This window comes from Humulus lupulus, chromosome 2 (genome assembly GCF_963169125.1).
Source record: "Humulus lupulus chromosome 2, drHumLupu1.1, whole genome shotgun sequence".
In the NCBI taxonomy this organism is placed as follows: domain Eukaryota; kingdom Viridiplantae; phylum Streptophyta; class Magnoliopsida; order Rosales; family Cannabaceae; genus Humulus; species Humulus lupulus.
This window is the reverse complement of record NC_084794.1, coordinates 211070369-211097725: the sequence shown is the minus strand read 5'-3', so window position 1 is coordinate 211097725 and position 27357 is coordinate 211070369. Positions and strand designations below refer to the sequence as shown.

At 39.3% G+C, this 27357-nt stretch overlaps 1 protein-coding gene across 1 annotated transcript; it reads right to left on the bottom strand.

The window, feature by feature from the left end:
- Nucleotides 1–1552: 1552 nt before the first annotated feature.
- On the bottom strand, nt 1553–6212 carry LOC133815136 (uncharacterized). The gene is made up of 4 exons (XM_062248012.1): nt 5544–6212; nt 5250–5467; nt 3554–4855; nt 1553–3446 (listed from the first exon to the last, which is right to left on the bottom strand). Exons 1-4 carry the CDS (start codon nt 6210–6212, stop codon nt 1553–1555), a joined length of 4083 nt encoding a protein of 1360 aa, XP_062103996.1.
- Between the last annotated feature and the right edge of the window lie 21145 nt (nt 6213–27357).

Sequence of the window (27357 nt, the reverse complement as noted above, 5' to 3'; positions counted from 1 at the left end):
TTCGTCCTTGGAGTACACCAAAAATCGTCAATGAACACTACGACGAATTTTTCCAAGTAATCCTTGAAGACCTGATTCATTAAGTCCATAAATGAGGCTGGAGCATTGGTAAGACCAAAAGACATAACTAGAAACTCGTAATGTCCATATCGAGTTCTAAAAGCTGTCTTTGGTATATCCTCTTCTCGTACCTTGAGCTGGTGATGACCTCACCGTAGATCAATCTTATAAAACATGGTCGCTCCTCGAAGTTGATCAAATAATTCATTGATCTGTGGTAGCAAGTACTTATTCTTAATCGTCACCTTGTTCAGCTACGATAATCTATACACATCCGTATGTTTCCATCCTTCTCCTTTCAAATAGAACCAGTGCTCCAAGTCTAAGAGTTCTTGCAACTACATCTTTAACTCCTTGAGTTTGGTTAGTGCCATCTGGTATGGTGCCGTTGAGATAGGCTCGGTTCTCAGTACTAGTTCGATTGTGAAGTCAATTTCCTGAGTCGGTGGCAACCCTGGTAAGTTGTTAGGAAATATTTCTAGAAATTCCTTTATAATGCAGACGTCTCTGACCTTTAGTGGTTTTTCCTTTGCCACATCTGTGATGCTTGCTAAGAATGCGTGACATCCTTTCTCTATCATCCTTTGAGCTTTGAGAGATGAGAAAAATGGTGTCCGTAGTCCTGAAACCTTTTCCACAAAACATAGTTTCTGACCGTCAGGAGTTTTGAACGTCACTTTCTTACGTCTACAATCGATGGTTGCGCCATGCCTTGCTAGCCAATCCATGCCTAGTATTACGTTGAAGTCTTTGATTTCTAGCTCTATCCGGTCTCCTAATTCTGTGCCCTCGATTTTTACCGGTACACCTTGTACTATTCGTGATGATAGGACTACTTCGTCCGAAGGAAATTCTGTCACAAACCTAGTTCTAAATCTTTCAGAAGGTTTGTCTAATTTCTCTATCATTCCTAACGAGATATACGAGTGTGTTACTCCGAATCAAACAATACTGAACATATATTATCGAGGATAGGAATATGACCTATGACAACTTTGTTACTAGCTTTGGCTTCTCCCTCGGTTAAGGCAAAGACTCTGGCTGAAACCATCTTGTTGTCCCTCTTTTCTTCTTGTTTGAGCTGTGGACATTCCTTCTTCTGATAACCTTCTTGGCCACAATTGTAACAACCGTTGGTGTTTGCACAACATTCTCTAGGATGATTACGGGTATTCTACATTACCCGACCTATTATTTCCATTGCTATTTCATGCTCTTTTTTCACCATTAGCCTGCTTACGATCAAAATTCGTCCTCTTTTGGCCATTATTGTTGTGTTGTTGGTTGTTGTTGTGGTTCCAACCATTCTGGTCTGATTCTGCTGCTTAGGATCAGTCTTGTTGGCCTCCTCCTTACTAACATTTGCCTGAAGCCTTTCCACTTCTATATATATATTTTTTTTTTATCAAAAGAAAATATATATTGATCAACAAACAATTACAAAACAAACTAGAGGAAGGAACAACCTACCCCAGCCAAACCAGAACAACAATCACAGATTCAATACAAACTTAAGCATTTGCTTTTCACGATATGAACACTTACTGCCCACTAAATTCAAAATTATAGCTTTGATAGAAAATCTAATCATACGGTCAATCCTATACACTGGTAAGCAAAAGTTATCATGCCAGCAATGGTTCCTATTATGCCATATGTGATACACAGCAGCTGCACATGATGCATGAAGAACCACCGAAAACCAGCCTTCCCGAGGCAAAGCCAGCCACTTGATCCATTTACTAAACTGAACCGGCCAAGAAAATCCTCTTAGCCAACCCTTGACAGAAAGGATAACATTTCTGGAGAAGACACACTCAAAAAATAAGTGAGTATGAGACTCTTCCTCTTGACCAAAAACTGGACCGCAAGCTGATAGGAGAGGGATATGGCAGCACTGCAACCAGTCCCTGGTATTCAACTTCTGGTTTACTGCAAGCCAGAGAATAAACTGGTGTTTTGGAGATGAAAGCCTACACCAGATAGCCTTTACATACTGCACCCGCTCACCAGGAAACACAGTCACATACAAGGTGCCCAGATGGATTTTTCCATTCCTAACCGCAGCATTCATCACTGCACCAGACCAGAGGTGGCTCAACTTAATGATTCTCCTCCAATACCAACTTGTATCTTGCTTTAAACGATACTCCCATATTGACTCACCCTTTAGATAAACTCCATTAACCCATTTAACCCATAACAAGTCCTGTTTGGAAGAGATTGCCCAAAAATATTTAGCCATCACTACTTTATTCCAAGATGAGCTGTCCTTGAACCCCAACCCTCCAAAGCATTTAGGCCTACTGACATGCTCCCAGGATATCCTATGCATTTTACTTCTATTCTCCCTCTCACCCCAAAGGAACCTTATACACAGCCTATCAATAGCCTTTACAACTTTTTGAGGTAAAATAAAGATGTTCATCCAATAGGATCGAATCCCCAACAAGACTGAATTGATTAAATGAACTCGGCCAGCATAAGATAAATGACGATTAGACCACCCTTTCAGCCTAGCTCTCATTTTTTCAATCAGAATATCACAATCACTTACCCTCCACTTGGTCGGTCTCAAGGGAACTCCCAAATAACTCATGGGAAATTGCTCTTCTAACAGACAGAAATCCTGAAGCAATCTGTCTTTCTCCCCTGCATCAAGCCCTCCTATGTAAACTCTTGATTTGTTTTTACTTATAGTGAGACCCGAAGAGTTAGCAAACACAGTGAACACTTGCTGAATAATTCTAACTGAACCCTGATTAGCCTTGCAAAACAAAAGAAGGTCATCCGCGAAAGAGAGGTAATCCATCACTTGCAAAACTAGCTTTAAAGACTTACATAAGGGATGAAACCTGAATTCTTTATCCATTGAAGCTTTGAGCAACAATTTAGTGAGGTAATCCATCACTATAACAAATAGTAAGGGCGAAATAGGATCTCCTTGTTTCAGCCCTCTAGCACCTTGAAAACGCCCTTGAATACTACCATTCAAAACCAAGGCATAAGAAGAACCCCTGAGACAAATCAAAATCCATCTTATAAACCTCTTCGGAAAGCACAGTGCATTAAGGAGATTTTCCAAAAAATTCCAGTCAATTGAGTCATAAGCTTTGCTTATATCAATCTTCATAAGACAACGAGGAGAAATATTTCTCCTGTTATAACCTTTAAGCAAATCTTGGAGAATAAGAACATTATGAGCAAGAAGGCGATTCTTAATAAATGCCCCTTGCTTATGGTTTATCAAAGTAGGAAGCACTTTATTAAGTCTATTGCATAACATTTTGGAAATGCATTTATATAATGTATTGCAACAAGCAATAGGCCTAAACTCAGAAGCATTAACTGGTTGCTCAACTTTCGGAATTAGAGATAATAAGGTACTGTTCAAAGAGAGTGGAATATTATATGATTCAAAAAAATCTAGAATAGCCCAAGCAATTTCCAAACCAATATCCTTCCATAAAGCCTTAAAAAATCCAACCCAAACCCATCCGGACCTGGACTTTTGAGAGAATTGATACTAAACATGGCTATTTTAACCTCTTTGACAGTAAAAGGTTTAATTAAACCTAGCTGGTCCTCCCTGCTCAAAACAGCTCCAAACCAGATAGCTTGATCATCAATCACCCCTGAAGCTTTACTAGCTGTACCCAGAAAGTTTTTGAAGGGAACCAGAAAGTGGTCTGTAACTTTATCATAATCATCAACAATTTTACCATCATTAGAAACAATTCTATTAGCTAGCTTTCTTTTCTTTAAGCTGGCATGAAAGAAAGAGGAGTTGGAATCCCCAAACCTTAACCAATCTATTTTACTCTTTTGATACATAAAGCTAGCATATACCTTCTCTTGCCTCTTAAACTCAAGATAAGTCTCCCGGTCTTCAATGGAAAGCATTCTATTAGACGGATCAGCAAGACATTTAGAATGAGCTTGTTGGTACTCAAACTTGCTTCTCTCATAATTACACAAAACGTCCCCCATAATCTTCCAGTTAAATCTCTTCAGAGTATGCTTAAGACGATTTAACTTCCAACTAATTTGATCTAATCCCCTGCCAGAAAACCTCAAAGGCCGATTCCAGCTAGTAAGAACAACCTCTCTAAATTGAGGATGACCAACCCACATATTATAAAAATGAAAAGGTTTCACCCCCACCCTTATAGCTGGCAATTGCTTAATCAAGATCATAGAGTGATCAGAGCCAATTTCCCACTGAGTACCAGCCGAAGCTAAAGGATGAACATCCAGCCAAGATTCATTAACAAACACCTTATCCAACTTAGAAAAAATACGAGCCTCACCTTCTTGTTTATTAGACCAAGTGAAGAATTGACCCATGGTCTTCATTTCTTCCACTAAACCCAAATCTAACCATTTTCTAGCATTCTCCATCTCTTTCACTATAATAGGACGACCACCCATTCTATCGTTGGGATTAAAAATTGCATTGAAATCCCCAAGAACCATCAAAGATTTACTAGGCCAAGACAAGTGCTCCAAATCCATCCATAAGCAGTGCCTCATTTCCAAACTATTAGAACCATAAACAAAAGTAATACAACAATAATTCTGATTATACAATCTAACTTGACAGTGAAGAAGTTGATCGCTCTCGTGTAACACTTCTAGCTGCACCAATTTAGCATTCCAAATCACCAAGATTCTACCTTCCACAACCTTACTATTGTAAAACTCCCAACCATTAAACATGGTGAACATAACTTCTTTCAGCTTGTCTCCCCTGATTTTAGTTTCAAGAAGAGCCCCAATCCCAACTTTATTCAGCCTACACACATCCAAAATAGACTTCTGTTTATTCACCTTATTCATCCCTCTAACATTCCAACTCATAATGTTGATACTACCCATAGGAATTGGATTTGATTGGGACTATGACTGCTGGTTGCTGACCTTCCTGGAGAACACTAAAATGATTTATTGCATGATTAACAGGGACCTGAACTTCTTGCCTCTTAATTCTAGATGGTTTCGGGGAAATCCATTTATCCTCAACTGGAACAGAGGAAACTTGATCTTCAGCTAACTGAGACACTCTAGAAGAACCAGCAACAGATGCACTACCCTTCAGGCTAGGTTCAGAATTATGCTCATTTTGGTCTTCCACCTTCTCGACCCCTTCTTGAACTTGTAACCCTTCAATGTTACCTTCCTTTTGCTACCCCTCTTTCTTCCTCCAAACAGCTTCAAAAACAAATTTACATGAAGAAATTGAGTGACCCAACTTCTTACAATTGGAACACTTTGTTGGCATCCATTCATACTCAATAATCTGATATGCTATTTGCCCTTTCTCATTAAAATAGCTAATGAATTTCGGTAGAGAATCAGTAATCTCCATCTCAACTAAGAATCTTGCAAATTTTATCATCGAACGATTCTGAGTAATTTTATCAATCATTATGGGTTTACCTAACCCAGTATTGTAACCCCAGATCAGGCAACCTAACCCATACTTGAACAGGTTTGATGGATTTCAGAGATTCTATATCAGTGGTCCAAGGCCGAAGAACAACAGGTTTCCTATCAAAATGCACAACCCCTGATTCTAACACCAGGTCCCTTGTTGCCTCATCTCTAAATTTAACCATGGTAAACCCAGCATTCATTCGGGCCACACTCACAATGCCAAGGTTACCCCAAATCCTTTTCACAAAAGTCTCCAATACTGCTAGAGGAGGATTTTCCCCAATTACAACACATATTATCGCTGATTTCCAAAACGAAGCTTCTACTTCAATCTCCTCCAAGTCCAATTTTGCAACAGTCTGGTCATCCTTTTGATATGGTTCTGAGTAATGAAGCATCATGCCACCATAAGATGGAACTGAGTCTCGATACTTGGCCCAAGTTTCCTTAGCTGATTCCTGAAAGGATTGCTCTTTGACTTCTGCAGCACAGTTCACTTTTCCACGATGCTTATCCAGGTCGAGATCCTTCTTCACTCTGACATCTACGGACCGAACATCACTTTCCTGTTCTTCCATAATCCCAACTCCATTTGGTTCTTCACTCACTGGTTGTTCAGAACGATTTTGGTTAGAATTCTCACCATTAGATGAAGGGAGCTCCAAAGTTATGGTAGATTTGGCAAGCTTCAGCCCAGGTTTTCTCCACCCCGCCATGGAAGAGAGAGAATCAGAGCAACACGCTTTTTAAATTTTTATAATATTTTATTCCTGGCTTTTTTTTCCACTTCTATATTCGTTTCTAAATCATCAGCGTAAGAAGTGATTCCAAGATATGCTAGCTTGCTCCTAGCTCAATCTTTGGTCTGAGTCCGTTGATGAACATGGTAACCCTCAAGAAATCGGTTGGGACCAACTCTGGCATCAACTTGACTAGTCGATCGAATTGTCGAGCGTACTCGACTACTGTTAAGTTGTCCTACTTCAGACTGGTGAACTCTTCTACCCTCGTAGCGATGATTGTCGAGTTGTAGTACTTCTAGTGAAAGAGGTCTAAAAATCTTGTCCATGTCATGGTGGCAACGTCGTAAGTTTGCTGTACTAAATCCCACCAGATTCTGACATCCTTTTTCAGAAGAGACGAAATGCAAGATATGCGATCCGCGTTTTCGAGGTTCATGTGTGCAAGTATCGACTCTACATTCTTGAGCAATTCTTCTGCCTCGAAGGGGTCTATTGTCCCTTCAAAGTTTGGAGCGTGCAGCTTACGGAAACACTCACAGACTGGCTCTATGCACTGAGCTGGATAAGGTGCATAGTTTGCCATCAGCAATCCCCCATATGGACCTACTTGCTGGGGCGCTTGAGCCGCTGGCTGAGGCTGCGGTTGTGGCTGAGTCTGTTGTCGTTGTTGCTGCAACAATTCATCCACTTGTTGCGTAGCCTGACAATCTCAATGGTGTTGTCAATTGGAGGTGGTGCATTTTTGTTGGCATCAGCATTGGTAGCACGCGTTCCCTTTTTTTGAACTGGAGGTACTTCGTTAGTCTCATTCGCGGCATTGGAGGCATTGCCGGTTGTGCGTGCAGACTTTCTGAGCAACATCTTCACCAAAGTTCTAACTGATGAGAAAAACATGTTAGAACTTACCCTAATAGATTCTAAGGCAAAACTTAGTCTAAGCAAACATATCTCAGACCTATCAGTTATGATTTCTTATGAAAAATTATGTAAGCCTTCTTTATAATTAGGGTGTTTTTCTATACTTAGAAAATTTAGCCATCTTTATTATTTTCTAAGTCTGTTTCTAATCATCCTACATGACTAAATTCTCAGGCTCGAAACTCGTTGCTATTCCAAAGTTAACCATATTGAGGGAGGGTTGGGATCAGTAAAATCGTTCCCACTACTATGGCCCCCTAAACTCTCAATACAAAACCTGGTTCATTGATTTGTATCCACCCTCACTGAACTCAATCATTATTTATTTATTCCAAATTTATTATGATTGTAGAGAAATTAAACTCATACATGTCATTTAAAAATAACAATTTATTCATTTGGAAAAAGGTTGTCACTAAGTACAATCATAAATGCAAAAAAAGAAAAAAAGAAATAAGTAAACTAAACTAAAAAAAATAACTAGGGTAAATCTAAAAATCAGTATCTTCTACACCTAATCCTTCATCTAGCATATCATCATCTATTTCTTCACAATCATCATTATCTCGAGCCTCAGAACTACCTCGGGGAATATTCATCAAGAAATTATGATTTTGTTCATTTGTGAATTGAAATTCAAACTTAGAGGTGACATTAGTATAAGAAAATAAAATCTCATGGCTACCGGTAAATCATCCTCATCTACTATAGTCTCCCATAATTCTTCTAATGTTGAAATTAAAGAAGGAAAATTTTTAAAAAGCCTAATTACTTGGACATATTGTTCCATAGGTCACATCATAATTTGCTTAGTAGTTTGAATGTGAACTATCCCCTTGTGAAATAGGATCAATCTTTGAGTGATTCTTTCTAACACTCCTATTGTATTCCTTGGCTCTCTAATCCTTTTCAATGCCTTAATGGCTCAGATATCATGATAGGTTAAGGCTCCATCAATTCTTAACTGAAAACATAATGGCTAAAATGTTAGCTATTAACTTTAACATAATAATCATAACAGAAACACTTACATTGGCGATTAGATCCAGAGCTTGTGCTTGTGTATCAAGGAGAACTTCATGCATATGAACTGTGGGCTCTGATACCAACTGTAATGCCCCGACTAATTCTAGACCTTGGACCATTAAAAAAATACTAAACATAAATACTATTTTGGAATACATACATACATAAAATATTCGAACTTTATTAAAAATCCAAAATACGGTACGAAATACAAAAAAAGGTATAGGTACCCATTGTTTAGTACATGAAACATAAAAATGTAAACTTTAATCAATCGTTTAAATACTAAGTTCGAAAATACATAAAACATAAATTAAAAGACTTTAAACAATGTCATCCTCGATCTTCCCACAATTCATTCAATCCATCCATCCCCAATACACATGCCAAGCTGCCCCAAATCTGTCCCGCCCTCCAAGTTCATTTTCCTGCACCATCTAAAATAAAAGGATAGAGCCTAATGCCTAGCAAGGAAAATCTACTAAAAACATATATCATAAATCATAAGACTATATCATAAAACATATATTATAAAACATACGATGTAAAAACATATATCATATAGGACTACAATATTAATGGTCATTAACTCATTACCGTAGAATGTGATAAAACCATCTAGGTCCTCAGTCTACTAATAGAGGTAGGTTAGATCACAAGGTAGTATATGATAACCCATCTAGGTCATCAGTCTACTAATTGAGGTAGGGTAAATCATAACTCTAATCCACAATAATGATAAAAATCTTGGGGTTTTGCTATCTAAGAAACTATAAGCCCCAAGCGACTATAACATAAAACATATATTCACATACATATGTTACATATCATCATAACATAACGTATCACATAAACATATCATAACACATATAATCTAACCTATTTTCCTTACCAAAAACTAGGATATTGGAGACAAGAACGGGATTGGAACACTCCTAAAACCAACAGTAAAAACCATGAGTTTCTAAACAAAAAAGAGATGAAAAAGAGAACTAAACCATTAAGAAAGAAACTTACCAAAAAACCTTATGTTTCAAGGAACTTAAACACCTAACCAAAAGCCATAATAATGAGTTAGGATCTGAATGAAAATGGAATAAAATAAAAGAACTATGATGGATTAAACCGGAGGATAAGAATACCTTGGATCATCTAGAACTTCGATCTAAACCTCGATACCGAAAAGACACTCTATCTTACTTCCCAAGTGTTTAGAAAATCTTAGATTGGAAAATATTTTAACCCAAAACCCAAGTGTTTTCTCTCTAGAGTAATCTTAGCAGCTTGGATGCTCTGAAGAATGCTTGACTAATGAATGCAATGGCTGAGTACTAGGTCCTATTTATAGAGTTCAAGTAGTGAAACTAACCCCTTTTAAAATGAATAAATAAATGAATAATAATTAAAAAGATTTGAATTTTTGTTTCAAACCATGCACAGAACTTGGTAAATAACGTTCAAGAGCAAGTCTAAGTGATTGGGGGCGGTTTCTAATTTAAATCCACAAAGATTTAAAAATTGCTCCAGGAGCCGATATATCGCCTACCCTAGGTGATATATTGCCCGTACCTATGGCCCGCGCTTTCGTTCGTGTGAAGTCGACTTGTTTTGCATATCTCCCGTAGGTGATGTATCGGCCCCTATAGCTATGATATATCGGCATGCGTTGATATATCAAACATGTTTTTGCACTCTTTCAGCACATTTTGAATTTGTTTAAACAACTTTGACTGAGTAAATTGTGATCTGAATAGCTGCTGAAAGGTTCTAGAGCTTCTAGATTTATCCTTTATTAAATTATTCATCCAAAATGCTTAAATCCTTAATAAACATGCTTGTGACAAATGTCACGTTCTTATTAATTCTATATAAACCTTAGGTTATAATAAATAATATTTCTTGGACCAACTATATTAATCAAACCTTATGTTATAATTAATATTTCTAAACTATAGGTTAAACTTATAAAATCTATAATTGTTTCTATGAGTTTCCAACTAAATCCTGGCTTGAACCAATAACCACGACAACTAAAATACTACAAGCTATTACTATATTACTACTACTACTACTACTACTACTACTACTATCTAGCTAAGTAAAATTCTGAGACACTACATGCGGACACCACTATTACATTTGTTAAGAGTACGAGTGTGTTTCTTTTACATCGAAGAATGGGCCAAGTTCTTGTTAGGATAGTCTTTGCAATGTCTTGGAGAGTAATTTTAGGGAATCTATATGCCGTTTTTGGTTGTGTTTGTGAAATATGACTCTTGTGTTTTCTAGTGTTTTCACGATCTTATAAGAAATAGAGAAATGAGCAAAAATATGGAGATATCTTGGGATTCTGAGCATAAAATTCCAAAATTGGAGAAATTGAGGTTAAGAGTTCTCTGCTTGATTGATTTTGGCGTTCGATGAGGTTCTCTGATTGAAAAGGATAATTTTGAAGAAAAGATAATTAGAGTCCCGGCGATGTGTCTTAAGTGTCGCAACTCTGTGGAAGACAAAGAAGCCAAAAATCTGGGTGAACGAGGGTCGTGGAGCTGGAATTTTGAGTCGCGACACTATTGATTGAGCATTTTGAGCCGCACCACAATCACTTTTGGGCTACAGTGCTTATCGAGGCAAAGATGAGTGGGATTTTCTTTATCGTAGGCAAGCTGCGACACTTCATTAGTGATCTGCACCGCTTCAGTCTGTTAACGTACATAAATGGGCATTTTTGCAAGGGCAAAAGTGGTATTTCACATAGAACAAATATGGCAACTATATAAACATCATTATGTGGAATTTTTAAGGCTAGAACCCTAGAGACTCGAGAAAATTCTCAAGGGGGGCTAAGAATTGAAAATTCAATATTTTATCATTGTTTTTCTTCTCTTCTTCCCTTACTATCTACTATAGTGATGTTTATATCTAGTTTTATGGATTCTATTATGTTCACCATGAATTAATTTGCTTATTAGGGTGTTAATGGATTCTTCTTGAAACCTTTTTTATTATCTAATGCAATTTCTATGAATTTCATGTCAATATTGTGAATTATTTGATTCATGCTTAATGCTTGTGATTGATTGACCTCCAATTGCATAATCTATGTGATTTTAACGTAAAATCTAAAAAGTGAAGGTTAAATATGCTTTAGTCAAATAGTCATAGATTTATATTGGAAGAGGGTACCCATATGATTTGTGTAGCAAATGGATTACGTGTTTAATGCCTACAATTTGTTTAATTTTCCCTAGAGTTATATGTTCCAATAAAAATATAATTTTTAATTGTAATCTGCTATCATGATAGAGATAAGAATTCTAGAATATGTATTAGAGAAGAATAGGTGGATAGTTGATGAAATTGATAACCCTATATTTAATCCATTGAATTGTAAATTTTATTGTTGAGTTCTTTTTATGTTCTTGAAATTTTTTTCATTTAAGTTATTTGGTAATTTCTTCAATTTGATCTTTTTTAAATCAATTAGAAATAAAGATTGATTCTTGGTAATTAGTAAACAGTCCTTGAGGGTTCGACACATTACTTAAATATACTACTTGTTTGATTGCGTGTACTTGCGTATTGAAAAATGCACAACAACTCTTCATAGAAATATTATTGTGTTTGACCTAGGTATAAGATTGACAATAATCACTTTTAGAAAACATTCAGTAAGCAAATTGAATTAAAAATGTAGCTAATCACACTTAAGTGGGGTAATTGGGATCTTGGGCTTGGTAACACAAATTTGGGAAATCAAAACCCCTACTTTTATTTGTAAATAGAATTATATATGTATTTAATATTATGCTTGTTTAAGTGTATTAAATGTGCTTCCAGGCTCGTTTTTGCTAAAAATGGCATTTTTGTAATTTTGACACACTGAGGGTATATCTATAATTATATGTGCTTTGTGAGTTAGACCACATTATGATTTGAATATACTTGAGATATTCGACACAAGGCGATCCTAGTTAGCAATGTAGCAGAAAAGTCACAACGGGGTTAAATACACGACTCGAGGTGAGCTTAGGAGTATTTTGGAAATTTGGTAAAGTATCCAGATTTATTGAGTAATGGGAGTTAATTGGTAAGTATTTGCGGTTTAGCGAATTTAATTGGGAAGTTGTGGTGAAATTTGAGAATTAGTGGGAATTTCGGGAAAAAAGACCAAAATGCCATTGGGAATACTTATGGAAGAAGTTATGAGCTAAGGGTAAAGTGGTCTTTTGACCATGTAACTAGAGGAGAGAACCTTGGCTGATGGGTTTTGTAATGTCCCAAATCTGCTAATAAGGCTTAGTGCCTTCATTAGCATGCCGAGAGGGCAATGATTGATTTATTTATGTTCTAACGTGGATTAAATGATTATATGATTGGAAATGCATGTTGAGGTGAATTAAATATGCATGTCAACCCATTTTTGTTAATAGGGGCATATTTATAATTTTGACTCGTTGAGGGCATAAATGTGATTATGTGTGTGTTATGACTGAGACCACAGTATTGTGGAGATACATTTGTGATGTGTGATCTGAGACGATTCTAGGGAGTGGAATAGTGAAATAGTCACAACGAGGTTGAATACCCGGCTCGCGGTGAGCTAGGGGTATTTTTGGAATGTAGCACGTGTTCGGGATTACCAGGTAACAGATAGTGATTTAGCTATTATTTGGGTACGTCAGGATTAAATGGGGATTTATAGGACAACTCGAGGAATTAGCGGGAATGTGGGAAAAGACAATTTTCCCCTTGGTGATGTTAGAAAGGTTAAGGATAAGTTAGGGGCATTTTTGTCTTTTGCACTATGGGATAAACTCATCCTTAGCCTTAGGAACTCTAAGAAATGAACCAAAAATCAGAAGAATAAAACAACTCTTTCTCTCAAAGACTTCTCTCTGTCATGTTTCTCTCTCTTACTCACAAAGGCTTGAAGTGTTGGTGGAACTCTTGGAAAGTTAGTTGAGGGAACAAGGATTTAAGGCTGGAACTTTGGGAAATCAAGCAAGGTGGAGGTCTGAGTCAGCCTGAGAGATTTGAATGTTCTGTGAGGTAAGGCTTTGCCCAGAATTTCTGGTGGTTTTAGCTATGGTTTAAAGGTTTTCTTAAGGTTTAAGCTTTGGTCTAACTTTTGAGTTTTTATGGGTTATAGGTTAAGTTTGTGGGTGGTTATACTGGTTGCATCGCTTTGATAAGAACTGTAGACTGAATTCTGGGTCTAGGCTTTGAATCGGGTGGATTTTTTAAGGGTTCGGCTTGTATAAATGCATGGGAGTTTCTTAGTTTTGGGCTCGACCTGAGACCCTATTCTTCAGACGTTGCGGCCCGCGTGTGCGAAGAGGCTCGGAGCCTCTGAGATTTTGCCTAGGCATCATGGCGCAAGCAGGGCGCGCTGTGACCCATGTCCCTAGAGGAGAGCCCTAACACTCTCTGACTTGTAGCGTGCCGCAACCCTCTGGGGGCTGGGCCGCGGCTAAAATAGGGAATTATGGCCAAAACAAGGTTTTTAAGCTCGGGAACCCAAATTTAAGGGCTCGAGAAGAATTCTGCTACCCGATTTAGTAGAATGCGAGGTTCTGCACGCTAGAATATTAATCTGAGGTTCTTAATTGGTTAGGGCTTGATGGATGTTTATTTATTGATGAGTTGTGACTAGGTTTTATGCCAAGGCTCGGGTTTAGGGGATCGTGTTCAGGATCGCATTAATCAGTCAGCTCGGGACATAAGTAAGAAAATTGGTTATGCCCGTAGAGTAGAGCATGGCCCTATTATTTGTGTTTAATGTGTGTATGAATATTTGTAGTTGATATGTTATGTTTTGCATGAATGTGAATGAACGACAAAGGCCAAAAACGATGAAGCCTGGGAACGGTGATAAACGGGGACGACAAAGGCCGGGATTGGCATTAAGCATGTTGAATGTAGGCCACTAGGGCGAGACCCTATTAGGGTGTTGTACTCACCCACTCGATGAAGACTGTGAACCTAGTGCCTGGTAAAGCACCTGGGCCGGCACAGGCCGCTATGTGTTTAATCTGCTATCTATTTAAGTTGTGTATTGCTGAATTGAGATGCCATATGCTATGTGTTGAGTTTTCTTGTCGGGCCTCGACTCGCAGATGCTCTGTGGTGCAGGTAAGGGAGAAGGAAAGGTCGACCAACCATGAGTTTGAGAGCGTGGAGCGACGTGTACATGTTCAGCCTACCTGGCTGTCATAGTCGGGGTTTTTTAAGGAACATAATGTAAATTGTTGATTTTGTCGCTTAGGTCGAGTGTACCTTAAATTTTCAATTGTAAATACATTTCAAAACAGTATTGTGGGATCCCAATGTATCGTTTTATGATTTTAATGAATGTCCAAATCTTTTATAACTAACTTTCGTTAAATGAGTCTTTATTTCGATTTAATCACACTTTTCAAACTGAAACCTCGATTAGCGAGGTAATGGCACATTTTAAAATCACTTGGTAGTGACTCTAATGTAGTAGGGAGTTACAGCTTGGTGTCAGAGCCTGCCAATGTTTATGGTTCCTAGAGATCGACCAAACATGTACCCTCATTGCCAGAGACAAGCTTGACTCAAGGTTGGTCGGTATTAAGTGAATTATGTGTTTAATTGCTTGTTTGAGTTGCCCTGTTTGCCTGAATATTATAGATAGAGCATGATGAATATGTTTGTATATATATATATGATGCTAGGGCACGACCCCTTTGATTGCTATGTGCTTATGTTATGTGTATATTGTGTTGATCTGTTGTTTGTATTTGATTGATGGGACTGGGAGGTGGTTTTTGGATGTTGTTATCATGCCTGATGTGTGACGTCATTGATTACAGGCATATTGAAGCTATGTTTCGACGATCTATTAGACTTTGTTGCAATATGGCCAAGGATAACAACCAGGGTCAGGACCCTCCACCTGCCCAACAGAACTGGCAACAGATGTTTACCAAAATGGAAACGAGTTTTTAGTGAACGGAAGATGAGCTCCGAGAACTGAGATAACAGGCCCCTCATTGGGGTTTTGGGTTACAGATTCCACAAGCTATGGCACCAGTACTAGTCCAGCCTATGTGGAGAACATGTGGGAGCCTTTGTATGCAAGGTTTAGAAAGCAGCACCCTCCCACCTTTGAGGGCAGTCCAAACCCATTGCGCGCAGAGCAGTGAATGAATATGACTTCTTCCATCCTTGATTTTATGAGGGTGGAGGGGAACGAGAGGGTGGCTTGTGCAACTTATATGCTGAGAGCAGATGCTCGCTTTTGGTGGGAAGTTATGTCCCAGAACAGGGATGTGATCGTTATGACTTGGGATGAATTCAAAGATGTTTTGAACAAGAAATACCAAAATGTTGCAATTCAAGCTACAAAGGTGGATGAGTTTATTAACTTGACTCAGAACCATATGAGTGTTACAGAATGTGTGCTGAAGTTTGAACGGTTGGCGAAGCTCGCGCCGGTCTTGGTGCCTATTGTTATGGCATGGAGGGTTCAATTTGTACATGGATTGAACGACATGATAGCCCATGATATTAAGATAACATTACATCCGAGAACTACCAAATATTCTCAGGTAGTGGAGAAGGCCCTTACAGTGGAGGGGGCTAAAGATCAGATATGGCGAGAAGGCATCACAAGGCGCGATGCTCGGAGGACGGTGCCTCCCTTCACTGGTTCTAGCCAGGGTAGTGGCCCCAATGAGTAGAAGAGAAAGGCCCCATATTTTTTTGTTCCTCTTAGTTTAGATAGGAGGGCAGGGGGTGCTTTCAGTGGTCATCAGGGCGGGAGAGAGAACTGGAGGAGCTTCCCAAAGTGTCCACACTGCGGGTGGCGACATTTGGGGGAGTACAGAGTCAAAGCATGCTTCACCTGTGGGAGTGTAAGTCACTTGTGGAAGGATTGCTGACAAGCCAGGAAGGAAGAATCGAAGAAGAGTGACAGCCTCTCTCCAGCCTGAGTGTTTACCTTGGCCCTCGGTCGTGACAGGTCAAATTTCTAGTGCCAGTTCTTCATTTACTACATTTATTGATTCAAGAACTACTCATTTGTTTGTATCTACTAGAGTGATATATCGTTTGTGTAGACCATGTGATTTGTATGCTAGGGGATTCTAGATTTTGTTGCCAATTGGGGAGCTGGTAGTCTCTGGGAGATGGGTTAGACCATTACCAGTAGAGATATAACGATGGGAGTTGTCTGTGGATCTGATTGAACTGGTGATGGATGACTTTGATATGATTCTTGGGATGGACTGGTTATCAAAGGATGGAGTGACGATAAACTGCAAGCTTAGAATGGTGACTTTTGAACTGGAAAGGGAGGAACCCTTTGTGTTTGTGGGGAGTGTGAGCGGACCATGAGTACCTATGATCTCTGCACTGAAGGCTAGAGACCTAATGCAAGAAGGTTCCATAGGACTCCTAGCAAATATAGTGGATACCTCTAGGATTATTTCAATTGGACCGGATGTGACCAGACTAGTGTCTAAGTTTCATGATGCATTCCCAATAAAATTGCCAGGGTTGCCACCACACCGAGAGATCGAGTTTGTCATAGAGTTGGCACCAGGGAGGAGCCAGTATCTAGGACACCTTATAAAATGGCTCCCGCAGAGTTGAAGGAATTGAAGATTCAGTTGCAAGAGTTACTGGATCTAGGATTCATCAGACCCAATTTTTCGCCATGTGTTGCTCTAGTGTTGTTCGTCAAGAAGAAGGATGGGACCTTAAGGATGTGCATCAACAATAGATAGCTAAATAAGCTAACTATTACGAATAAGTATCCACTGCCTAGGATTGATGACTTGTTTGATCAAATACAGGGAAGACGGTGTTCTCTAAGATCGACCTTTGGTATGGCTACCATCATTTGAGGATTAAGGAGGAAGGCGTACCTAAGACCGCATTCTGTACGATGTATGGACATTATTAATTCCTGGTCATGTGCTTTGGATTAACCATTGCCCCAACAACTTTTATGGATTAGACTAATAGGGTCTTCAAGGATTATTTGGATAATTTTGTCATCATATTCATCGATGATATACTAGTGTATTCCCAAACAGAGACAAAGCACAAGTAGCATCTTCATTTGGTACTACAACGATTGAGAGAGCATAGGCTATATGCTGAGTTCAGCAAATGTGATCTTTTGTTGCCCCAAGTAACATTTCTAGGCCACATTGCGAGTAAGGAAGGGATTTTGGTGGACCGAAACAAGATTGAGGCAGTGAGGGATTGGCCCAGGCAGAGCAGTGCACCAAAGGTTATGAGCTTCTTGGGATTAGCAGGGTACTATCGGCGGTTCGTTAAGGGATTCTCTAGAATAACTACACTGTTGACTGAGCTCACACATAAGAAAACCAAGTTTGTCTGGATAGATAAATGTGAGAACAATTTCAAGGAGTTGAAGTGGCGACTGATCACTGGTTCGCTACTGAGTCCTCCATCAGACAATGAAAAGTTTGTAGTCTACTACGACGCTTCAAGGTAGGGTTTGGGGTGTGTATTGATGCAAACCAGAAATTTGATAGCTTATGCGTCTAGACAACTGGAGGAGTATGAGTAGAGGTATTCCACTCACGATCTGGAACTAGCAGCAGTGGTATTTGCACTGAAGGTATGGAGGCATTCTCTGTATGGAGGGAAGTGAGAAATATGCACCAACCATAAAAGATTAAAGTATTTCTTTACTCATAATGATCTGAATATGCGCCAAAGTTGTTGGCTGGAGTTGGTGAAGGACTACGATTGCCAGATCTTGTATCATCCAAGAAATTCCAATGTGGTGGCCGATGCATTGAGTCGAAGGGGCCCAAGGTAGTTATTCAATGCAAGATATATATCAGGAGAGTTAGCTGAGGAGATGACTAAAGTGGTAATTGAATTGGTAGTTGGTCAGCTATCAAATATTATATTTCAGTCTACGCTCATTGAGAGGATCAAGGAAACGCAGAAGGAGGATCCCCATTTGAGGTAACAAAGGGAGGATGTCTTAGCTAGATTGGCTAGAGACTTTTCTATTTCAGAGGTGGATTTACTAAGGTATAAAGGTCGGATTTGCGTTTCAACAGAGTCCAATATCAAACCAGAGATTCTAGATGAGTCTCATACCACTCCCTATTGTTTACATCCGGGTACAACAAAGATGTACCAGGACATGAGAACTCTATATTGGTGGCCAAGGACGAAAATGAACATGGTAGATTACGTGGCCAAGTGTTTGAACTTTCAGTAGGTGAATGTTGAACATCAAAGGCCAACAGGGTTGCTGCAGCCTTTAGGAATTCCAGAGTGGAAGTGGGAGGATATCACCATGGACTTCGTGGTTGGATTGTCGAAGATGGTGGGACAACATGATTCTCTGTGGGTGATTGTTGATAGGTATACCAAATCAGCCCATTTTTTTCCATTTAAAACGACTTACATGGTGGAACAGTACATTGAGATGTATGTAAAAGAGATCGTGCGACTCCATGGGGCTCTGAGGTCAATAGTTTCTGACAGGGACCCCACCTTCACCTCTATGTTTTGGGAGAGCCTGCAGAAGGCTATGCGCACACAGTTGCTGTTCAATACCGCCTATGTAAAAGACCCTAATCTAATGCTTTGTAAAACTATTACATGCTCATAAACTTATAGAAGAAAAGCCACTTATTGTATGAAAAATCCAAGTGCGGCCTTGTTAAAACATGCAAGTTGGGCCCAATAGTTTAAAAATAAAAATAATAGTTTTTATGCAACGTTTTTTTTTAAATAAATAAAGTTCAATTCCCACTGATAAGTTCTGAAAAGTTAAAAAAAAACATATCATTGTTCCTTAGAAATTGGCGTTAAGCTTATCATTTGTTCGCCCATAGGATACCCCCGCACCATACACACCCTGACATCGGAACTCCCCATATCACCACACGTGCCAAAGAGAAATCCTATTTGTTACCTAGAAGGAAAGTAAGGGGGATGAGCTAAAAGCCAAGTAAGGAAGTACAAACAACACACAAGTAAACACAACAAACATATTCACGTTCATACATCGTTATACATCATACTTCATCATAATAAACATCATTATCATAAACATTATCATCATAAGCATCATCATCATAAACTTATCACATAAACATTATCATCATGAGCATCGTCATCATATCTTTGTGAATATGGCCTGCTAACTTGTTCATGTCACATCTTGAGGTAAACAGGATCTCTGGTCCTTGAATAACCTCGGCGCGTTCGCCCTATGAGTTACGTCCTTACATCTTTAGTAACTCAGGTTACGTCTTCATATCCTTAGTAACCCCTTTGTTGTGTCGTGTTCAATACATTAATAACCATTACATATCAAATAACATACAAAAATACATGCAATCCAGTCATCTCAACGCCAAGGAAAACCACATGAATTTCTACAATCATCATATCATATCGGAATAACATTTCATACATGGTACATCATCATGTATAACATTTATATTCATACAAGCCAATCTTACCGTTCGTAGCATAAACAAATATAATTCTGTCTAACTTCCTTACCTCAGGTCCAAGCAAAGCAAAAACTGACAAACTTCTGAACGAGCATATAAGCATAATCAAATATCATTTTTTAGCATCACATAAGACTTTCTTGTGCCCAACTCATATACCCATGCACACATGGTGAAAACTACTCATAATATTCAAACATGGATATTTACACATAAAATAACCAATAAAATAATGCAACTTATACCTATTTTACATGCATGGCTTTTAAGTAAAAATCATTGGGTTGAATATTAGACATATTTTTTAATATAAAAGTTCATTTGCATGCGACATGCATACATGGGAATGGTGTTAAAAAGTGACGTTAAAAATGATAATTCCTACGCGCTTATTTCTATCATCTTCAAAATAAGGATTTAGCAACATACTTTTCTTACCATTATTTATCTCTTTAAATTCACTAAGTTGATTAAACCTCTAAAATATTTTTTATGAAATAAAAAAAATTTATTTAGCCATTTAAAACAATATAATAAATCCATTTATTATTTTAAATTACATAGAAATAATAAAGGCTTGAAATTATTTAAAATACTTATAATTATCATGTTTCCTTTAGAAAATAATTATTTTATTTAAATTAAAAAAATTACAAAAAATGATGTGAGAAAAACATAAATTTTAGGTGTGAGAAAAAAATATTTTACTTATATTATTTTAAGACTTAATCTTATGTAGTATAAATTCATAAGTGATAATCGTCGTTTTTCGTCAACTTAGAAAAGAAGAGCAATTAAACAAAAAATACCAGAGGAAACCATATGAATAGACCCAGATTTTTACGTGGTTCACCAGTTAAAATCTGCCTAGTCCATGAGTATGTGTTATTAGCTCTTTGGAATTCTCTTAAAGCTTTCTGGATGCAATTATACAGAGTTTTCCCAATCTCAGTTTCTTCGTCCCTACAAATGAATCGCCCCACTCTATTTATAGAGTGGTTTTCTAAATATCTTCCCATAGAATTCGAGTTGATATAATACAAATCAATTAAACTAAATGTCATTAAATGCATTAGTTACTACATACGCGGTAATATCCCATGATATTTGGGATTCACTAACAGATTACATCAGATCCCTTAAACATAGGGATTTTACAACAATAAACATTTTCACACATAGCTTACGAGCTTAGGCATTTGACCCACACGCCTTCGAGACCGTTCACCTGTCACGAGCTTGTCACCTTGGTTCGCCTCTATTGTCAACAAATAATGTTGATGAGACCATCCTCTTCAAGCTCACAATACTCGAGCTCAAATCTTCTCATCTGAGGGAAGGAAATGAATCAAGAAATTTATACAAGTGTTGAGCCATTGCCATTGTGAGTTTTGCGCCTAACTTATAACCTCGGAACACCTTTGAGCTCACCTATCCCGACGTTGTCATATTTACTGCTCAACGAGATTGTTTTTGACTTGCTGATCACATGACGACTACACTTGTTTTGAGCTAACACCTTACAACCCTGAGTTTCGAGATCAAGATTTCCATTCTCGAAATCGGGGTGTAACATTTTTCGCCCTCAAAAGTATCAGTTCCAGTCCTATGAGAAGGAAACTTTTGAACTGGTGCCTTCGAAAGTCGGGCCACCTACTACACTCGAGTGTGGACATACGTCAGCCAAGAATTGCGCGGTCAGAGTACTTGAGTACCTTTTACATCTACCCACGTCTTTTCGTATCTCCTTTTTTGCTGCCAATCGTACCCCATCCGTTAGATCGAATTCTAAATCAAGCCAAAGGCCCAGATCAGTCCGACCCTTAATATCCTCAGGGTTTTATAAATACACCCACTTCGTCCTCTTCCTTTTTACTTTTATGTTCTAGTAAGAAAAACCCAGAGCCGAAAAAATTTCTTTTCCTCTTTGCATGTTCTCCAAACCGAAGAAACAAAACAACCTTGGCATGTTCAACTCCGTGAGATCTTTCTTGCAACCAGTCAATTTCACTATATTCGGAAGCTTCCCTTGTGTAAGTTTATTGTTCTTGACTCTTATGTTTTCATGTCTTCATGCATTTCTATATTTTCCATTCCTGTATGAATGTATGCTGTAGTTGGTAGTTTTTAGCAATGTTGTTTAGCAAAAACTTTCGATTCAAAGTCTTTGACAACATAGTTCTGAAACCCAGATGTAGTGTAAAAAACGCAAACATTGGTTTTTTTTAAGGTTATGGGTAGTGTATCGTGTGAGCCAAGAAATGGGGTTCTGAATTAGGGTTTTTAATTGCACCAATCCCAAAATTATCACCGTTTTGGGTAACCGCCAACTTTACCCCTGAAAATCCAGGATTCTTAAAATGAATCCACACTTTCCCACTCTCGCATTAAGTACATGCTCGAAGCCTGAACTTTACAATAGTTCAGGGTTCCACTTCAAATTCGATTTGTCCTTTCGAGACCCTCGGTCTCGATTGAGCTTACTTTGTGATCTCTCGCTTTCGGGTCCGAATCACTAAAATTGTATTCTAATTTCTTGTATGCCTGGCCCTCACCCTTTTCTTTCTTGCTAGGTGTCGTAGAACTTTGGGAATCGGTTGGGGTCAGTGCTCGTAATTCCTAACTCTCCATCAACTCCCAGTCTAGAGTCTCCCTACACTTGAAACCAGTGATTTATACGCGAGCACATCGTGAAGTATGAACAAGGGGACATCTGAGACCATTTTTGACGTCAGATTGACGAGGTTGAGGAAAGAAAATGAAAGAGACTCCGGGTTGCGATCTATCTAGATCCAGACCCCGAGATCAGGCCTATCCCGCTTGATCCTTAACTCAAAGTCACAGTTGCTTATGAGCCTGGTGTTCTTGCCTTCTCGCTGATGGAGGACTCTTCAAACTGCCCTTCCACCTCGCAAGTTGCGTTCGTTCCTACCTCCAGGGAGGAATTCTTCGAGGCCAAGAAATATTGGAGCTCGGTCACCTCAACAAACCAAATCTCTGCGATTCTTGCCTGCCACGACCTGAAACTCTCTGGCGCACTGATCGGCCTGCGACCGCAAACGAGCAGAGCTGCTATACCCCAAGTGATGGCAATCCCGACAGTATGATCAAACTCGCGACCTGGAGTCGCGAGCATATGAAGGCAGGGGGCCTACTTCCCCTGAAATCTTTTTTTTAAGGATTTTTTGGATTTTGTTGGTTTCGCCCCATTCCAACTCCAGACCAACTCTTATAGGGTTCTCTCAACCCTCAGATTGTTTTATCACAAGCTAAAGTGGGAAGGACCCTCACCAAAAGAGATTCTCTATCTTTTTTGGTTAAAAAGCAACCCTTCCTGAGCTTGGGGAGGAGATGGCTTCTACTACTTGTCGAGCTATCCGAAGGAGAAGAAGATTTTCAAGGATATGCTAAACCATCCTCCAAACTTCAAGCTGGCCTTTTTCTGGACAAATGGCCTCGCTCCTTCCAAATTCTATTCATTCCAATGAATCCGTAAGTATCCGTTCCTATTTATTTCTTGTTCGTTCAATTGATTAAGCTCGGGATAATAACACATCCATTTCTCCAACCAAATATCAGCGTCCCAAACCCTCAGATTCCATGGTGGAGCATAAGAAGGTCCTACTCCAACTGCCATATGGTTGGCGCTTCCTACCTTATCTTCTTCACGAAGAAAAGTTTCGAGCTTGCGGCCTCTTGGAGGAAGATTAGTCGACAGAGGATGTTGCCTATTGCAAGTACTGGAAGTGGGAGCACATACCTCTTCCCACTGAAAAACTTCCTCCGAGACAGAGGTCTTTGAGCTCACGAGCTCGTCCCTCTGTGGCTCACCGTCGTGACAAACCCACCTCGGGAAATGAAGCCCAAGACGAGGCCTCGAGTTGAAGTGGTGGAGGTAAAATAATACTAAGCTCGGCCATTTGGTATCCTTCTATGCTTAAGCACAAGCCCGACACTCAGATCATATTCCCTGATTCCATAGATAAATTTCATGTTTGGTCCTGGGTAGATCATAGGGTACATAGGTCCGGTAGTTGGTTAGGAAGATTTCGACCTATGTATAGTATAAACGAAGTTTGGGATGGGGTCGCTGTCCAATATGATACCAACGACTATAGAGACCTTTGGAGGCTTTCACCTACGTATAGGGAAGGGACTCCCCCAGCCTCCTCCGAAGAAAGGGGGATTACTTGGTTGTCGAGCACAAGCACGGGGGAGGGTTCAAGTTAGGTTTCTTTTGACTTTAGCCTTGTTTCTTTTTGTAATTTAATCTCATTCACTAATGTGTAAATTGTGCATGTGCAGGCGACATGGAGTTCGATCTTGATAACGTGCTCAGCCACCGCTCGGGAGCTAAACAGAGCAAGTGTTTGAGGGCGTCGCAGAGAGCGGGGCACCCTTCTAAAATCCCAAAGAAATCCGAGGCAACACCTCCTACCTTGGGAGCCCATGGCCCAAGCCTACCTGCTGATCCAAACCCCGAGGTTAGAGTAGCCACTGAGGTCTTGCTCTCCTCGCCTCCTCCTGCCATTCAAACTTATCAAAAGACTGCTCCAACTCCAAAGAAGCTGGTTCCCACTCGGGAATGCTTGTTGTCGATTTCACCCATTCCTCTGAGTATGCGATCAAAAACGACGCGGGGAAACACGGAGATAGTCTGAGCTCGGATGTACTGTCCTGAGTTAGCCAAAGTTTCACCAACCTTGGCACCCCTCAATGGAAATTCCTCACCTCTTACCAAGACAACAACACCCTTTATGAAAAGGGCAGCGAGCTCCTCACCTTGGTAATTCTCTTTACTCTGTCACGTTTCCCATTCAGATTTATTCTGTATTTGTTCTAACCCATTTTTGTTTGTGTACAGGTCTTTGCCGCATTTTCTCAGCTTAACGATAAGCTGAACAACGAAGTCCACTCGATCTTATCCTATGCTTAGGAGGCGAAGACTCTCCAGAAAAAGCTCACAGACGAGCTTAAAGCCACGAAGTCTGAACTCGAGTCAAAGCTGGAGGTTAAGGATTCTGAAATCAGGGAGAGGGACTCCAGAATCAAGGAGCTTGAAGAGCTGAATGCCAAGCTCGAGGATGAGAAGAAGGCCACCTTCGATATAATAGCGGATGAGAAGGCTCGCCTTCTTGAGGAGTTTAAGTGGAGGAAAGGTCATGCTGTTGATATGGCCATGTACCGTATCTGGGCCAACAATGTTGATCTCAATACTAGCTTTCTGGACACTCTCAAAGATGAGTTCCTTGAGAGGTGGCAGGCACGGCTAGACAAGGAGGACGCCAAGGAGGAGGCCGAAAAGACTGCAGAGAAGCCTGATGCTGCTAAGGAGGATGCACCTGCTTTATAAAAGCAAGGTCATGGGCTGCATCCCATTAAGATTTTTGTAATACCTTTTTTATTTTAAGCCCTTGGAGCAAAGACAATTTATAGCTCGTTTTAGGGCTATTTTATGTTTGTTCAAACAGTAATTTCAATCTTTTATTTATACAATTTTCTTGCTCGAAAACATTTATACATTTGATTTTATATTCAGCTTTTACTTTAATATTTTCGCTTTACATTTCTGGGTCGAAATATTTCAAGCATCTTATATTAAAGGTTCGCTTTTATGTTTGTTTATTTGTACAAACCCACTTGTTGGATTTAAGTTCGAGTTTTAGTGCATTATGTTTGTTTATTCGTACAAACCCACTTGTTGGATTTAAGTTTGAGTTTTAATGCCTTTATGCACAGTTTACCCGATATATCAATGTCTAACCTCGTTATTTTTCAAGGTAGGACCTTACTTTCACCATGCACTCAAAAGTACTTATATGGCATGTAAGATTAGTATTTTAGTTATATCTTGCCTTTCTAGTCACTTTTCCTCTTCCTCGAGTAGCTCCCCAAGGTTGTGAGGTCGAAACTATTGTCGGGCTTGACTTAACTCGAAGTAGGTTTATTTTCATTCCAACTTTCCGTCAATTAGTTTTAGCTGGTTTGTTCCAAAATTATTTAGCTCATGTCTGGTTTGCAATCCATACACTTATACTTTTTATGATCTGGTTACATCCAGACCATCTTAGCTCTCGTACACACTTATAACTCCTATGTCGGGTTAATAATCTAGACATTTTTATTAGTTTGCATGTATACTTAAAAAAAATTATGTCGCGTTAATGATCCAGACATTTTATTCTATGTTATGTATTTTGTTCAAACTTATGGTATGATTGTATACCACTGATGCCCCCTTAATATCCTATGAGCGTGACGATAGGTTATTAAATTAAGGGAGTTTTGCAAAAAATACAACATTTAATAAAGAAAACAACTCTGGAACAAAATTCAACATTTTTATTAACAAATGCTTGAAAAATAAAAATGCTTGGTTACAACGAAAACATCTTTCCTACATTATTGATAATAAGGTCGTAGATGTTCACCATTCCAAGCTCGCGGCACTAACTCTCCATTTAGCCTCTCCAATTTATATACCCCCGGCCGAATGCTAGACTCGATCTGGTAAGGTCCTTCCCAGTTAGGTCAGAGTACTCCAGCAGATGAGTCTCGTGTAGCCAGAAACACACGTCATAGGACCAGGTCCCCAATCCAAACTTCCTATCTCGAACCTTCTTCTTGAAATATCTGCTAGCACGTTGCTGGTATACAGCATTTTTCAATTAAGCTTCATCTCGTCTTTCTTCAATGAGCTTTAGACTTTCTTCGAGCTGAGATTGGTTCGAGGCCTGATCGTACGCATGGCTCCATATTGTAGGTATTTCGATTTCAATCAGCAACATGGCTTCACAACCATATGCTAGGGAGAAAGGAGTTTCCCTATTGAAGTTCGAGTTGTGGTTCGATAAGCCCACAAACCCTGAGGCAACTCCTCAGACCACCTTCCCTTAGCCTCTTCTAACCTTTTCTTTATGGAGCCCTTTAGGGTTTTTTTGACTGCTTTGACCTGGCCATTTGATTGGGGATGGGCGATGGAGGAGAAGCTTTTTACAATCCCATTTTTCTCACAGAAATGGGTAAACAAGTCACTATTGAACTGGGACCATTGTCCGACACTGTCTTTCTGGGCATCCCATATCGGTAGACAATATTCTTTACGACAAAGTCTAAAACTTTTTTTGATGTAATAGTAGCCAGGGGTTTAGCCTTAATCCATTTTGTGAAATAATCGACCGTGGCCATAGCATACTTTACTCCACCTTTGCCTGTTGGTAGTGAGCCTATTAGGTCGATTCCCCATACTGTAAAGGGCCAAGGGGTGGTCAGCATGGTAAGCTCGGTAGGTGGAGCTCGTGGAATTGAAGCAAATCGTTGGCACTTATCACATCTTTTGACATATTTAAATGCATATGCCTTGACTGTGGGCCAGAAATACCCCTGCCTTATTACCTTTTTGGATAGACTATGCCCCCCAGTGTGATCTCCACAAAATCATTCATGAATTTCTTCCAGAATTTTCTTTGCCTCGGATCGAGTTACACATCAAAGTAATGGCATAGAATACCCTCTTTCATACAACCTTCCTTCAACAATAGTGTGCCTGGTTCCATTCTGCTAGGAGAATTCTGATTTCAAGGTAATCGACTATTGAGGTCATACAGGTAGGTTGAGAGTTGATCATGCACACGTCTTCTTCGTCAGGCTCGCTGATACTCGGGGTCGATAGAAACTCTACTGGG